The sequence below is a fragment of the Quercus suber genome, unplaced genomic scaffold (genome assembly GCF_002906115.3).
Source record: "Quercus suber isolate HL8 unplaced genomic scaffold, Cork oak 2.0 scaffold_89, whole genome shotgun sequence".
Taxonomy (NCBI): Eukaryota; Viridiplantae; Streptophyta; class Magnoliopsida; order Fagales; family Fagaceae; genus Quercus; species Quercus suber.
The window spans coordinates 857,335-875,569 of NW_027069554.1; the positions used below are offsets into that span (position 1 = coordinate 857,335).

Genomic DNA, 18,235 nt, shown 5'->3' on the forward strand with positions numbered 1-18,235 from the left:
CACAAATTCTATTACATGGGACATTGGCGATGGTTGGATAGTGACCACGAATTTCGGGATGGATACGTCATTTGATGGATCTACTGATATGCGAGTGGCTCTTGTGGCATCAGTTGCATCAGACATACTTGTGGATATTGAGAGTTTAGTTGGACGTTGTTTGGGGAAGAAATGTCAACTTCTTTACAACAAAAGAAAGAGAGGTAGGCAAACTAGTGTGGCTAGAAGAAGAGAAGTATATTTTTCAGCTTGCCTTATTGGGAGGATCACAAGTTGTGACACAATCTTGATGTGATACATATAGAGAAGAATGTGATGGACAATATACTTGGCATGGTGCTGAACTTGAATGACTAGACAAAGGATAATTACAAGGCACACATTGACTTGGCGGACATGGGAATAAGGAGTGAACTCCATTTACGGCAAAAAGGTGATGATAAGTATATGATACCACCTGCGTGTTTTCATATGACTTCATCGAAGAAAGATGGTTTCTTGCAAGTTTTATGGGACGTAAGAGTGCTTGATGGATATGCTTCCAACATCTTACGCCATGTCAATCTGAAAGAATGCAAGATTTTTGGTTTAAAGAGTCACGATAATCATATCTTGATGCAACAATTCCTTCCAATCACTTTACGAGGATCTTTGCCATCACACGTGACTAGGCCTTTGATAAAGTTAGCTTGTTTCTTCAGAAAAATTTGTTCCAAAATCCTTACAGTTTTAGAGATTGAGAATGATGAGGCAAAGATTGCAATCACGTTGTGTGAATTGGAAAAGATATTTCCTCCATCTTTCTTCACTGTGATGGTACATTTGGTCATGCACTTAGCTACTGAAGCTAAGATTGGTGGTCCAGTTCAGTATCGTTGGATGTCCCTCATTGAGAGGTAAGTCATATGTAATACATGTACATTATGAGCTTTATGTGTGCTTTCTAATAGCTAGTGTCAATGGCTAATCTTCTCATGCGCATTATAGGTACCTCTCACGCCTTAAGTCTTACATAAGAAATAGGGCTGCTCCAGAAGGGTCTATTGCTGAAGGATACATAATTGAGGAATGCTTAACGTTTTGTTCACGGTATGTGGAAGGAGTAGAAACTATATTCAATCGACCCACGAAGGAGATGGAGGACTCAACAGGGGTGGTTTCAAGTGTGACACTAGACAATAGGGAGTTTACCCAAGCTCATTGCTACATGTTATTCAATTCCGAGAACATTTATTAGTTTCGTGAGTAAGTACTACAGACACTAATATAATTGCACGACAATTATTCTGTACGCTAGGTGTATTAACACTAACACAATTGGCATCGCATGTAGGATGCACAGAAGCAGGGGCGGCTTGATGCATTGAGGGGCCTAAGGCGAAAAATGAATTGAGGCCATCTATATATTTAAAAATGACTATAAGAAAAAAAAATCTAAATATTGCTTAAACTCTATTCTCTTGTTAGATGCAAAATTACTAATTAATATGAATCACCTAGAATATTTTTTTTGAGAATGTCTATAGATGCAAAAAATTTGACAAAACATTTCACATCTGTTGATGTAGCAGATTAATAATGGTAAGTAAGAAAGTGACGTTAGTGGTGGACCTAGATGAGAATTAATAAAAATTTGCCAACTCAATTGTTGTGAAAAATCTTGTGAAATTATTTTGTGTGTTGCTCTTTTTTTTTTTAGAAGTGTTGAATTCATAACATTTTCACAACAAATTCTAGGTGTTAAGTTGTTATTAGTTCTAATTTGAACCTACTATTGAAATTATTTTTTTAACCACCAATAATAGCCAGTAACATCCTGCTACTTAGAATTTATTGTGAAAAATATTGTGAACGTAGAATTTTATTTTCGTAAAAAAATATTATTTTATTTATTGGCTAATATTTGGGCTTAATTAAAATAAAAAAAAAAAAAAAAAAAAAAAAACTCTATTGGTTAACATGGGGCCTTTCTTTTACACGGGCCTTAGGCGACTGCTTCTCTTGCTTATATGCTAGAGCTGGCTGTGCACAGAAGTATGGTGGAGGACGAACTTTGAAGGGGCCACTGCCGTATATCCCCAGCTATTATTCATAAGCACCACATGGAGAAGTTTTGTGGTTGGTTTAGGTCTCACGTATGTTTCACATCTTCAACTTCTCATTCTTGTAACTTTCCCATTAGTATAATTACTGTATGAATTATAATAAGTTTGTTTGGTTATAATAGGTGATGTCAATGACTAATGCTGATAGGAAAAACTGCACTTACTGATATAGTTATCACACTTTCCAAAGGGTCGTATACTTTCGTAAATCGGCTGAAGCATTATGTCATAAATGGGTTAAAATTAGGAGTTCAAATGTGTCGAGGGAAAATAGGAAAACGCAAAATAGTGGAGTTAGTGTCGCCACTGAAGTGGGTATTACGTACTATGGTGTGTTAACAGATATTATTGAGTTGAATTATTCTGGCAATATCAGACACGTGTTATTCAAGTGTACATGGGTTGATGATCAAAATAGGAGGGGATATAATACTGACGAGTTTGGGTTTCCAATGGTGAATTTTACACACTCCATGTGTGGTGGGGAGGAAATCGTGGATGAACCATATGGGCGTCTCAAGCTACACAAGTTTTTTTTATGTTGAAGATAAAAGGCACAAAGATTGGTATGTTGTTGTTAAAACTAAAGCTAGAGATGTCTTTGTTGCCGGTATTGGCCCCTATTTGACGAGGATGACACGTACGAGTTTTATGTGAACATTCCATATAGTGTAACTAGTAATGATGTTGGTAGGGAAAACCTTTGTTGGGGTCGAGATGATGTGGAGGGAATGACAATTGATGCCTCTATCATTGGCAAAAGAGATCTTCATGAAATGGACAACTTAGATGATTGTGAGTTCATTGATGATGAGTTCACTGATGAAGATGACAACGAAGTCGAGTACACGATGATGAATAGTGTAGTAGGGTACTGTTGTGTATGTGTTAAATTGTTATAGAAAATTATTGAAATTGTAAGTTGAATTGGGATATATATATATATATATATATATATATCTCCAACAATATTTAACTTTAACTAATATAGCAGTGTTTTAAAAAACGCAGCTATAGGTCCCCTTTGTTTGTAATAAGAACTTATTACAACTAAACCTATAGCTGCATTTTTAAAAATGTAGCTACAGGTATATCGTTTTAGCTGCATTTTACACACAGGTGCATTTCCCACAAAGCAAGTAATGAAAAGAAAGCTACCTTATCTTCAGCAAGCAGTGGAATATGAAGAAGAATCGCAGGTGGCTCAGTGTCTTCCTACCTGAAACCCACATTAAGAAGAAAAAATAAAGTACGGTAAGATGTAGAAGATTGGACCACATGTACACAATGTAGTACAATCATGTACACAAGTAAGATGTAGAAGAAAGCTAAATATTATATTACACAGCTTATATGAGTATTTTTTATTTTAGTAAACAATATGAAATGTGGACTATTTCTCTTGGACTACATCATTACTATATATATATATATATATACATGCACAGTGACATTAGGCTCAAAAATAGTAACAGTCACAGGTGTATTTTTATGATGCATAAAAGATAAAAAAGGGAAACTATAGTCACTATATATGCGAAACTATGCAGTGTGACAATTAATGCAGATGAAGGTAAAGCGTGTGACGCAGCTGCATTGTGGTGCTGTTTTATGGTTGAGCTTTTACTTTCAAAGTGAATTATGATTATTGTCTTTATAGTGTGATTATAAGTAAATGTGTGTTTCCCAATTAGAATAGGGTATAGATGCATGAGTGGAACTCTGAAATGAAGAAATAATAAAGAAGCTGTCTAACAACAGCGTCTAAGTACTATGTAAGCAAAAAAAAAAAAAAAAACAATAGCGTCTAAGCAATACATTCTAAATCTGCAGTGTCTTTGGCGCTGCAACAATTTTGCTTTATTTATTTTATTTTTTTTGGCATGAAGCTAAAGTATTTTGATATATTAAAAATTTTAAATTGGATACTTTCTATGCTTAGATTATATTATTATATTTCCAGGTGATGATATTAATTAATAATTTATAGAAGCAATTAATATGGACAGAAGCTCAAGATAAGCAAACCTTGTAAACATTTTTTTTCTTTATCTTTTTTTATTGTAAGTTTAACTGTTTAAGAGCTTATTATGGAACTAACTTGTTCATTGATGTGAAAAAATCAGGAGATCCCAACTTCAAACGTCCTATTATGATGTTATGCATGATATTCATAACAACTATATGATTGAAAATAAATTTTCAGTCAGTCATGGCTCTTTGATCAACAAAAGTGACTCAATTCAGTTTGAGGCCTAAGGTAATAAATTTAAGTAAGATATTTTTAAAGTAATGCATGGTTAAGGAAAGTTGAAATCTAAATTTTCAAATTTGATTTTAGTGTATAGTGGTAGTGTGATACCCAAAATTGTGTGGATTTGATTAGATTAGATGGTATGAGTAGAGGTTGTGCGGGCATATGTTGAATTTCATATTGGTTTACTAGGTAAAGATGCGTATATAAATGATTAGAGCAAATCTAATACACAAATGTGGCTAACGCTTTTCTCGCACTATAACCCATTCTATATATCAGAGCAAATCTAATACAATCTAATATGCCATGTGGCTTAAGGGCACTTGCAAAAAATAAGGCTTCAAGCTATTAGAGAAATTGAGTGTTAATTATGGTTGGCACACTTGCATCAGAACTTTTTAAATTGTGAAATAGTTTAGGATTTCAATTGTGTTGTGTTTTTATTGGTCCAATATTTTAGGGCATTCTTAGAGGTGTAGGAAAAAAGTAAAGTCCACTATATAATTTAATTGTTACAGCATGTGGGAAAGGGGGAATTCAAATATTAGTTTTCCCCATTAAAGATCTATCACCGACTGTTTTACCAAAAGAAAAAAAAAATCAGGAAGGGATGGTTGGCCTTAAAAAATTCACAAAGGATTGTTGGTCTTACTTTAAGAAGAGCTTTTTATTATTATTATTTATTTTTTTCATCATTATTAAAAAAAGAGCTTTTTCTTCAATATCATACTTATTGCTGGTCCTTGAATATATATAGCTAGCTATCAGTGATCCACCATATCCATGCACGTGATTACACAGCTTTGTGTCTATACCATATTTATATAATAAAAAAAAATATTTGAAGTCATTGATACATGTGCCATACTTAGCTAATAGATTCGGAAAACAAAAAGAAAAAAGAAGTGTGTATAGGTATAGCTATTAGCTATTGGAAATTTGGAATCATGCCATACATCAAATTGGAGGCAGGCCAGTTTTCAATACAACTTACGACTAGCGGTTGAGTCATGGTTGAACCATCAGGTTTTTAATATAACAAGTGTTATTAAATAACTTTTTGTAATTAAAGTATACAAATAATTACCAATAAATAAATAAATTAAACAAAGAAGATAGCTTATGCTTTTGCAATTTTAATGATTATTTCTTTTGTTGTATAAAATTGTAGTTCTAAGAGCATTCCCACTTGTTCATCCACCACCCATTAAAATCTAAAATATTGCAAAATCTCCCCTACATCTATTATTATTTGACCTATTTCTCTCCTTAAAATCACGTTCTTTCACTGCCCTCTCTCTCATCTCTCTTGCTCCCCCCTAAAATCCTATCTTGGACCAAATCCTCCACTGCCAGAGAACCCTTTGATGGAGCTAGAAGGTGGAGAACGAATTTGAGGAAAAGGCACTTGCACAAGTGTTTAATCTTGGCATAGCAGCTTATTTTCCCATTGTCATGGTAGCGTTGATGCAATGGTTCTCACAAATTTGTTGAAGGTCTGATGATCACAGATTTTAGATGAATTGAGATCTGGTGCAATTAATTTTTTACATTTTTAACTTTTTAATTTTAACTTTTTACTTTATTTTAATATTTTTTTATGTAATGGTTGAGATTGAAAGTAGCATTTTCTAACTCTCAATCTCAACCATTCATTGCAATTACATCAAGTGCAACTCCTTAGACCGGCCAAATTTCACAGTTCACACAAACTAATCCTCTTTAAGTATTCACTAGTCATCAAATTATGTATAGTTGGTTGTGAGGAGTTTGTTTTCTTTCATTAAAATTTACACGACTTCCAAAACTGTATTTATTTATAATCCAAAATGCTCATACTAAAATAAAGATGAACAGAATAGAATACCTATAACACTATCTATCAAGGGCAAGGCTAATCAGTAATCACACGTCCTTTGGCCGAGTTAGTGGTCCATCCTTTGCATCGCTAACCCCTAACAAAAAGTCCTCTAATGAAGGAAAGGGCCTAACTCCTAAGTTCCAAGTCTCAATACAATCGAATCTCTCAAGTGATTTTTCAAGGCAACAATTTGATTTATGTAACGACACTCAGAAAATTACCGGTGAAAAAAATGACCGGTATGTTCATTTGAACAGATTTTCGAAATCAGAATCTTAACACCCAAATTGGAAAAGGTGAATTCATTGTAAATCACTATAACAGAGGTCTCAATTTTCTCATGTACAAACAACATACACACACCCATGCCCACAGCCAGCAGGTTAGTGACTAAAACACCTACATGGATTGTAATCACACACAGTAATATCTAGACTAATTACAATTAAAATTGAAAACCACAGGGCGTCTTTTACAATAAAAGCAACGACAGATCTTCACTCAATTTAAATAATTGACTTTTTCCCAAAATTTCATTTGGATATGTACCCATGGAACTTTGCAATTAATAAATGGACATATCCTACCACTAACTCATGCAACACAACAAAAAATAAAATACAGTCAAACAACTTGCCCTACATGTGAAGATGACTTACAAGTATTGCAGATTTAAAAGCTAACCAAGTTGTGGAACCAGTTGACCAGAAAGATTTGCAGTAGCCAATTCACAATAAGCAAATCAAGCTATGAAATTCTTAACCTGTATATAGAAAAAGAGATGGAACATAAGTAACATACAAATCAAGTTTGAGAGAACTATAAATCAGCACAATCTAAGAGAAAGATAGTAGAAGGAAAAGAGAAACAGAGGAAACTGATCTGTTTTCTCTTCTCTCAACTCATGTGGCTGGATTGAATTGCTATGTTAGTCTCTAATCAACCACAAAAGAATCTCACCAAATCAGATTATTATTAGCCCAATAAGACAATGATTGAAAAGGGTTGTCTAGAAGCCATGTAAAATTGCCATTTAGAGTTAAATGTTCACTAGGAAAGCCAAGTTGAGACGTGGAAGAGTCATAAGTTTGCTCATATGCGGAGGATAGTTATTAACTAGTGAAGGAGAGTGAGTTGATTTAAGTCAAAGGAATGAAAAAAAAAAAATATATATATATATATATATATATATATATTTATAGAAGAATACCTAAAATAAAATTAGTAATTGTAAAAAATGACATCAATTAAGCAGGTAATAGAAAGTATGACTTTGGACATAATAGAATAATGAAAAGAATATTTGTGATTGACTTTAGACATATAATCTTTGTATATATAGTTTAAAAGGGAAGACCTAGGGGCTCAAATATATATGAATGGATTGTTGCTTCTGATCATTCTACACCTTGTTTCGTTGTTGCCTAGAAAAATAATATATATATATATATATATTTATATAATTTTAAATTTTATAGTTGTAGGAGCCTTGTAGGCCCGTTGTGGATTGATTTGAATGAATATTTTATTTCCATGTTTGACTAAATAGCATTAGAAATGTTATCCAGTCTTATGTTTCAATTAGATGCTGTCTTAAATTTTCATGGAAGTAATCTGTCAGGAAATTGATGTGCTGGCACTGACAGGTGGTGGTTTAACTTTTTATTTTAGTATTTCAAACTCCAAATGTTCGGGGATCATTGATTTTGTTATGTGTTATAACTTCATATAGTAGTTTTTGGTAAATCATTTGGACTGTAGGGTGAATGGAATGCCATAACCATTCGTGCTGGGCTTCTTTTGAGGTTATGTTCTATTACTTTATCTTGTTGTTGATGCTGTCCACCTCTATAAAAGAACGTCATTGAGAGAGAGCTTTCATGAATTTGTATAAGTTGATTTGTGAGATAGTTAAATGAGGAGCATTTGGTTTAGAACATTGTATAGGAAAAACAGTCATGGATGGAAGAGAGTGAGAGTCGTACATAATGTGGTTGATATGGTTGTGAAGCCAAGTTCAAAAGAGAAGTTTAAGCATTGGCTGTGCTGAATTGAACATATATCTCTTGTTGAGAATGAGGTGGAGCACCCCTATCCACAAATGGGGTGCAAAGGGGCCTCCAAAGAGGTACTAGTAATGCACCTCGTGGGCCATTGGTGGAGATTTGTTAATTCTAGTGCGTAAGATAAATAGTTTGGGTTTTTATTTGAGATTTTTTTGGTGTGGAAAAAAAAGATAATTCATTGTAAAAGAGATAATGCTATGTTCCTTGTCCATCATGGAATTTTTATTTTTTATTTTTTTTTTAAGTTGGCCGCATTGCACTAGGATATATGTATGATGTTTATCGAACCGTGTTAAGGTCAATGACAAAATATTGTTACCCTATTTGATTTCATTGAGGGAATTGTTGCATAACAGACTTTTAATGGCCTGAATAAAGTTCTTATCCTAATTATTAGTTATTACGTTTGCTTGTTTAATATTATGAGTCACAAACAAAGACCCAGCCCATTAGGATTCTAAATGTGAAGAACTATAAGTTGAATAGATATTTATGAAAAATTACATCAACAAAGAACAATTAGTAATTGTCCAGTTAAATTATTGGAAAATTATTGGAATATTATGAATTTTATTTTTTGCATTTCTTATGGTTGGTTAGCTTTATAGATGGGTAAAAACACCACTTCTAACCCCAAGGCAAAAAAGGCTAGAGCATTATGGGATGTTAATCCAGCGTGGACAACTACTTTTTGTAATCCTTTGAGTGGAACAGATTCAAGCCGGGAATAGATCAAAAGGTGTTGCCTATAGTACCAAAGGTTGGACCAATTTGGTGACCAAATTTTGTGATGAGACTGGTCTAAACTATGATAAGGACCAATTAAAAAGTAGGTGGGATGTATTAAAAAGTGATTAGAGAGTGTGGGAACAATTGAGGAATCTTGACACAGGTTTAGGTTGGGATGCAGTGAAGGGAACGATTTGTGCTAGTGATGATTAGTGGAAGTGGAAGTTGGAGGTGAGTCGAGTATTTTATTGATATGTAGTTAGTTGGAGATAGTTTTTTTTTTTTTATATTATTTTTTTTATATTATTGTTATATGAGTTTTTTGGATGTAAGTTTATTTCATTCTTAAATCAACCACTACATATACTTACTAAATAATAATAATAATAATAATAATAAATAAATATATATTATTGGTATTATTAATGTTTGGGCAATTTTTCTTTTTTAGTGTTATAATTATTTGTTATTACCATTAATAACTTCTTATTAATATTAATTAAATTTAAATAATTTTCATCATCATGAAACTCAAAATGAAAATGTAAAAAGATAATAAAATATACACCAATAATCCAATTTTAAATTGTACTACATAAAAATGTAAAAAGATATAAAATACATATCAATAACCCAAGCTTAAATTGTACAACACAAAAATGTAAAAAAGATGATAAAATACATACCAATAACCCAAGTTTAAATTGTACTACATGATATTATTAAAAAAAAAAAGACAACTACTAATTATTATTCCCCTAAATGGAATTAGCAATGGAATCACGAGGAACTACCATTGCAGGGTCTGCTAAAGATCCTGAGTTCTGTTCATACCTGCTATCTGCTTCACTATTATGTTCTTTTCTAAAAATTGAATCTCGATTAGCGTTTATGAAGCCCCTATCATCCCTATCATTTAGTCTAACAAAATTATGAAAAGCCATAGTAGCTGATACAATAAGTATTTGGATTTAGAATGGAAAATATGGCATGTTTTTGATAATTCTCCATTTATTCTTCCACACACCAAAAGTGCGATGAATCACACTCGAAGAGATGAGTGAGCATGATTAAATTTTTCATGTCTAGTTCTAGGGCTTCCACCTCTCCTTCAAAAGTCCTGAAGATGGCATGATATCCCTTTGTATGATGCCAAATAGACTTTCATCATTGGGTATCCAGAATCAATTACATAATATTTCCCTAGAAAAAAAAAATTCAATTATATTAACACACACACACAAGGTGTCATTATAATGAACAATTGACTAACCAATTACAAACCTTGTGGTGGATGCGGAAAGTTGTTACTTTGTTTACGAATAGTATCAAGAAAAATGTGGGTGTCGTGTGCTGCACCTTCCCATCCAGGCAAAAAAAAAAAAATGTGAATAACATATCAAAGTCACATGCAACCATCACATTTTGGGTTGGATATTCCTTTCTTCCAAAGTATGGAATGGACTTCTTAGTAGGTACAATCGTATCACAAGTGTGCCATCAATCGCACCAATGCAATCCTAATTAAAACATTAATAGTTTTTAGTTCCACATGACAATTATGTTATAGACAATAACACTTATTCAAATATACAATAGTACACATACTTTTGAAATGTGGCCAATAAATTGGATGGTCTTGTATTTTGGTTGGAACTTCACTAAAAGTTGGATCCAAAGGCTTTACATATGCAGCTGCAAAGCAAGCACCCAACAGAGTGACCATCTTCTCAAAATGTCTACTTATGGTTTCACCTGAATGCTGAAATATTTCTCGAACCATTCGGTTACATGTTCCATGACCAAGTATCAGTAAACAAATTGCCACTAACTCTACTAACCTTATATTCCTTGAATGTTGAAATCCATAGTCATGTTGTAAAACTTTACACAAATTTTGAAACACCTCCTTTTTCATTCTAAACATGTTGTAACACAATTTCTCATTTTCATACAACGTCTCACCCAAGCCCATCTTGTTTGTTCAGAATCATAACAATGAGTCTTATTAATGTACTTATTGAAATATATCACAACTGCTTCACAGGTAACTGCCACAAGCTGGTAAAACTCCTCATCAAAATCTCATTANTCTTGTTTGTTCAGAATCATAACAATGTGTCTTATTAATGTACTTATTGAAATATATCACAACTGCTTCACAGGTAACTGCCACAAGCTGGTAAAACTCCTCATCAAAATCGTCATTACTATCATCATCATCAGAATCATTGCCACTGTCATCATCACTGTCACTACTCTACCATCATCATCATCATTTTATCACCATCATTATTATTGTCAACATTGTTATAATCACCACCATCATGATCATCAAAGTAATTTTTGTAATCTCCATCCATTAATAGTTCCATAAAATGGCCACTCTCATGAGTACCATTTTAATCATCCATATTAGTTTAGGCTACACAACAAAGTAACAAATAATCAACCATTGCTAATACTTGATATAAATCAACATAATAACCAACAAAGTAACAAAAGGCAACAATGGGTCCCAATTCAGAACATCAAGTTAATACTATATTACACATATATTAGTCCAAAGATAATACTAAATATCACATAACTTAGTTTAAAATTAATACAACATAGCTAATACAACATAAAGCTAATATTAGTCGTAAGCTAATACAACATAAAGTTAATATTAATCCTAAGCTAATACAGAGTACCACATAAGGTTGGTCACTTCTTTTGGCTAATACAAATCATTCCTTGTAGCCACTCTAGCTGTGACTCTGGCTCCTTGAAAGTTAGGAACATCTCCCTACGTGACCTTTTTAGTAAGATATAGGAAGCTTGAACCACAAACGGGGTATCCACTCCAGGAAGTGCTCTCACAATCGCCATGACATTATCAATTGAAACTTGGTGACTCTCGAGAAGTACCTTCAGACTTATTCTGACATACAGTTATTAATTGACTAATACGATTGTCCAACATTGCAGCTCCTCCTATCTTCTTCTTTTTCTTCTATGAGGATATTGATTCACTAGTTTGCTTTTGTCCTGAACTACGTGATTAACTAGTATGTCCTTGCAGCAAACTATCAATGTCTAAACTCATGTCACATGATCATCCTTAAATTCGGAGCTACCATTTGAATCACCAGCACCCTCTTGTGGCATTGTTGGAGGGAGTGTATTTGAAGAAGGGGTCCATGCAGCTACTCCAGTTGCTGCAACATTCCTAAACATTATATCAAGTTGTTCTAGATTCTGTGGACCTTTCTCTCGAAATTTTCTAGCTATGGGTAATTCCTACAAAATGTAATTGTAATTTCAAAAAAAAAAAAATGAAATAAACTCCCTTATATATATTTTCTTATTTAGTAATTTATTCTTCAAACTGCTATTTTTATAAATATTAGTTAAATACTCAGTTTTTTCAAAAAATATCTTTCAACAGATTTTATCAAACATTTAATTTTTTAAAAATTTAATTTTTTTCATTGTGCACTTTCTGCAAAAGCTGAATCCAAACTGGCCCTCCGCCTTTGCCAATTCCATGCCTACAAAAGCTTTATATATATCGCCCATACCGGTTGCCTTGAATCGCAAACCAAAACCACTACTATGACTCTCTTCTCAGATCTCCTCCACAGTCTTAGCCATGGAAATCACCAACTTTCAAGCTCGCTCCTCACTCTTTTTATTGTCATCTTTACGCTCTCTTGGTACGCATGGATTTACAACACCAACAAATCTCACAAAAGGACCTCTCCACACCCACTGCCGCCAGGTCCACGCGGCGTCCCGTTATTCGGCAACCTCCTCTCTTTCAACCCAGAGCTTCACTCCTACTTCGCTGGTCTGGCCCAAATCTACGGACCCATATACAAGCTCCGTCTCGGCAACAAGCTTGGCATCGTGGTGACCTCACCTTCCATGGCTCGCCAAGTGCTCAAAGACCAAGATGTCACCTTTGCAAACCGTGACCCGACCGAAGCGGGTCGGGCTGCTACCTATGGTGGGTCCGATATAGCGTGGACCTCATATGGGCCTGAGTGGCGGATGTTGAGAAAAGTTTGTGTGCTCAAGTTGCTTAGTAATACAACGTTGGACTCTGTTTACACGCTTCGTCGGAAACAGGTTCGGGAAACTGTTGGGTACCTTTATAGTCAGGTCGGGTCGCCCGTGAACATCGGGGAGCAGATGTTCTTGACGGTGCTGAACGCGACTACCAACATGTTGTGGGGTGGAACAGTGGAGGGGGAAGAGAGGTCTAGGCTAGGGGCAGAGTTCAGAGAAGTGATGTCGAAGATGATGGAGATTTCGGTGAAGCCCAACATCTCAGATTTTTATCCGGGTTTGGCCCGGTTTGACTTGCAAGGCATAAAAAGGCAGATGGATGGGTTGGCCCAAAGGTTTGATCAGATCTTTGATGCTATAATTGATCAACGGCTGAAGATTGATGAAGAAGGTGGGAGCAAAGGCAAGGACAGTAAAGATTTTTTGGCGTTTTTGTTGAAATTGAAGGACGAAGGTGATTCCAAGACGCCTCTGAACATGACCAAAGCCAAGGCCCTTCTCATGGTACTTTCTATTTTCTATTCTTTCACAAATTTTGTGAAATAAAATTTGTTAATGGTTATATACTTATATTGATTAATAAAACACAATTTTTATATATTTTTAAACATAATTAAATTCAATATAATTATATATTTTGAATCTTATAGAAAATCTGATGTTACATGTTTATTGAAACATTAAATTAAGCTGTTACAACGGAACAACACTTAGCTCCATTTATCTCACAACAATGGTAGATATCAACCATTGTAGTAGTAGATTTTCCAATATAGTAGTAATAAAATATGACAGTCAAGCCTATCAAAAAAGGTTTGATTGTTTTCCATAAAAAATAAAAAATAAAAAATAAAGGTTTGATTGTTATCTCAATTAATTACAAATATAATTTTTTTTTTTAAGAGTGAAAACAATTTCTCTTAAAATAAATGCTTCCAAAAACTCACATTACAACTGTGAAAATGTTGGTTATATATATATATATATAATTGAAATAAAAGTATTATTCAACTTCTATTTTTGATTGTTTTCTACGTTTTTTTTTATTTGAATCGAAGGAAAATATGAAAAAAAATAGTCTTTTAAATTCGAAAAAGTTGATCGATTAAAGAGCGGTAAAAGTCATAAAAATAACAACACAATTTAATTCGAAATGTTTCCAACCCGCGCTCAATCAGGTCAACTTCGAACACATCACCCAACTCGTTTGTAAGGTTAATCGTGTACCACATTGGCACATTGGAAAATCTCTAAGTTTCAAAGGAAATACTAAAGCAAATCTAAATTTTACTACATAAAACATACTTAAATTGACATGGCAATTAATGTAATTGGTAAATTTCAATTAGTGTCTGAATTATTTTGTTTTTTTATTTTTTTTTAAAATTTTTTTTTAATATATATTGGGAACAGGATATGGTGGTTGGTGGGACAGACACATCCTCAAACACAATTGAGTTTGCCATGGCTGAAATTATGAATAACCCGGAGGTGATGAGGAAAACCCAACAAGAATTAGAGACTGTAGTTGGCAAAGATAACATTGTAGAAGAGTTCCACATTCACAATTTACCATACTTGCGTGCTGTGATGAAAGAAACACTGCGGTTGCACCCAGCCTTGCCATTTTTAGTCCCTCATTGCCCTAGTGAGACGTGCATTGTAGGAGGTTACACCATTCCAAAAGGTTCTCAAGTCTTTGTGAATGTTTGGGCGATACAAAGAGACCCATCTATTTGGAAAAATCCATTGAATTTTGATCCAGAGAGGTTCTTGAATAGTAAATGGGACTATAGTGGAAGTGACTTCAATTATTTTCCATTTGGATCTGGCCGACGAATATGTGTTGGAGTAGCTATGGCTGAGAGGATGGTCATGTATTCACTTGCTACGCTTCTACATTCTTTTGATTGGAAATTACCTCAAGGAGAGGAGTTGGACTTTACAGAAAAGTTTGGTATTGGACTGAAAAAGAAGATCCCTCTTGTTGGGATACCTACCCCAAGGTTGATTGATATATCTTTGTATGAGTAAGCGAGGAGCTTGTGATGTAATGAGTGGAATTGCAATATCCAATACTCCATACTATCATATAAGACAGTAGCCTGTTTAGGTACTATCTTTTGAATTTCCAAAATCAATTTCAAATTTACAGAATAATCAAATTATAATCTAAGGGGTGAAACATTCATTTACAACCATGTTCTCACAAAATTAGTTAGAATAACAAAAGCAAAAAAATTAATAATAAAAGAGGGGCAGAGACACCAATCAGACCCTATCTTGGTTGCATGTCCTTGGTGGAAGGGTGGAGGACTGAGGTAGAGATGTTGCTTAAGAGGGGAAGAGTGCAATAGAGATATTGTCAATGGAGGGAACGACAGTGAAAGAGGCTTGGTGGTTTTACAGATGGAGGGCCTTGGGATGATCTAGCGATGAAGTGGACGAGGTGATGACATTGTGTGGCGAACGCTATTATGAAAGATGGGCGGAGATGGGGTGGAGTAAATATTTAGTTGGGGAAGTAAGGAAGAAATTTAAATAATTATTAGAAATTGATGTATCCTTGGAAATCATTGGGTTGAAAGGTTCCCTGACATTGATGATCTTGAAGGGTGAGTCCTGAAAAGTCAAATAAGATCAGAGTAGACCGATGGTGGCCGGTCTTGAATCCTCTGATGATAAAATTAGTGGGTTGAAGTAGAAAAGAAAGCACTTCAAAGACTTCACCAATTTTTCTAGAAAATAAAATGTCTCTCCTTTACCTCACGTAGAAGGGCTTTTATATAGTGTTAGCCTGACAGTTATTTTTCCTATCTTATCTTCGTAGAGTTTGGAGGATTCAGAGATAACTTCCATAACTGCCATGGAAGTTATCTCATCGGGAATGGTGTTCAACAGTTAACAAAAGGCTTGGTTCATAACAACGTGACTCTTGGCTTTTGGAAGAGTTTGCCACTCAGATAAACCTCGTCCATCCATCACTAAAGGCGGACGAGATTCGCTGCTAGTACTTCCCCCTATGGATGAGTGAATGAAGGACGAGTGCAATCAAGGATGGTAAGAGAGGGACGAGTGTAAGACCCACTCATTCTTCTACTTTGTACTTTGTCATGGACGGCCATATGGATGAGACATAGCTAAGCACGTTTTCCTTGCACTATCAGTTGCCCCCTCGTCCATGGGTCGTCCAAAAAAAATATAGTAATTTAATTCTCTGGACAGACGAGCTTCTTTCAACAATTAGAGATGCCACGTGTTATAACCTAAATGGTGGCCCATTTCGTCGATTCATTTTTTCGAGACGAAGACCACGTGTCATCATTTGGTTGGTTGCGTCGTTTCATGTGCTTAGGTCAGCCATCTATAAATAGTGGAATGCCTCCACTGCCCTCCACACTTCTGAGATTTTCCTTCCTTGACATTCATCGTCTAGAGCCTCATCTAAGAGTTCCCTCGCGTCCATAGTTCCAGTTCGTCTTAGAGCCAGGTATTCCCTCTCTTCTCGTCTTTTAGGTTTTCAAAAATTTCTTTTCAGAAAATGTCAGAAATAACTATCTCCTCATCTAGCAATAGTACAGAGAAAGCTATAGACGAGTATTATGACGAGAGTAGTGACAACTCTAGTAATACCAGTAGTAGTAATAGTAGGGGAAACACCACTGACGAGGAATATGTCTTAAGGGTCCCTGGGCTTCCCTTAGAAGTAGTACAGAAACAACTTAGAAAAACTTTAGAGTCCCAGGTAGGTACCTCGTCTTCCATCCCTCCGTCTAGTCCTTTGGACGAGACGAAGATAACTGTATATAGTTGTGCCATAGATATTCCTTCCAAGACGGACGAGGAAAGATTAAACAACTTTAGGGAATGGTACCAAATTCCAGACGAGTTTAATCCTAGATTGCCCGTCCATGGAGAGTGGTGTTGTAATCCCCATTTTGGGATAGGTGTATATGAGGCCTACCTTTTAGGAGGTCTTAGGTTTCCTTTAAATGCTTTTACCAGAGAGTTGTTAGTTAGGTTAGGTTTAGGAGTATGTCAATTCAACCCAAATGCATGGAGATTAATTATCTCTATGCAAATTTTGTGGAGGGAAGTGTTTGGAGGGGACCGTCCTATTACTGTGGACGAGTTCCTCTACTGCTACAAACCTTCAGAGATTCATCAATCCCCTGGCTTTTATCAATTCACGGCCAGAGGTAAAGATTGTAGGTTGGTGAAATCCTTGGCCTCGTCTGACAGAAAATGGAAGACGAAGTTTTTCTTTGCCTCTGGATTTTGGACTAGAAATCCTGTAGACGTTGGCCGGGATACTTTTGGTCGTTTTACTGGGGACCTAGGGAACCTTCGTCCTGAGGGTAAGTCCCTTAGCTTTCCCCCTCTCCTCTCTCTTTTTATTCATTATTATTATCATTTAACTTCAATTTATTTCATTACAGCCGTTGGACGACTTGCCTTGAGCAAGCTGCACCGTGACCGCGTCCACATGGCTCGTTTACACATAGACAGGGATTTTCATTCCTTAGTCAATCTTAGATGACTAGTCAAGTGGGGGTTAGGCCCTAATCCATCTGACATAGCACTTGTCCATGAGATTACTGTAAGAAAAAATAAGTTTCAAATTTCAACATTCCTTATATATTTTATTTTCATTTTCCTTTGTGTCAAAGTAAACTTTCTTCGTCTTTTCTCTTTATAGGAATGGCAACCATGAGAGGTAACATGGGAAAGGAGGTAAGTGGTGAGGGGACTCGTCTTGAGCCTGATCGTCAAGCTCGTCCTTTAGCTGGAGATAAGAGGAAGACCATATCGAAAAACTGGGATTTGGAAAATCTCCCTAGTAGACTTGGCAAGAAGATCAAGCATGGCTCATCCCAAGCAGTCAAGCCTACTCCGCCGTCCCACCAGCCAGCCAAAGTCTTTGATGTTGACTCGTCTACTCCTGTTGAGTCCACCTTGTCCAAGACCCCATCGTCCAAAACTGTGTCAACCTCGTCTCAACCTTCCCAAAAGGTCCCTTCAAACATTATTGAAAACGAAGACCTGGCCTGGGAACGTTTCAAGAACGCTATTTCTGACGAGGATATAAACGCCTGTTATGACATGTCCCTCAAGGATTTTGAACACTCTGGTGTCCATGACCTTTTCAAGGTAACATTTA

The 18,235-nt window shown here is 35.2% G+C and overlaps 1 protein-coding gene across 1 annotated transcript; it reads left to right on the forward strand.

Moving 5' to 3' along the window:
* The first annotated feature begins 12,484 nt into the window (after positions 1 to 12,484).
* LOC112004169 (flavonoid 3'-monooxygenase CYP75B137) lies at positions 12,485 to 15,211 on the forward strand. Its single transcript, XM_024036400.2, has 2 exons — positions 12,485 to 13,578; positions 14,488 to 15,211. The coding sequence occupies exons 1-2, from the start codon at positions 12,619 to 12,621 to the stop codon at positions 15,106 to 15,108; spliced, it is 1,581 nt and encodes a 526-aa protein (XP_023892168.2). The 5' UTR covers positions 12,485 to 12,618; the 3' UTR covers positions 15,109 to 15,211.
* Positions 15,212 to 18,235: the final 3,024 nt, after the last annotated feature.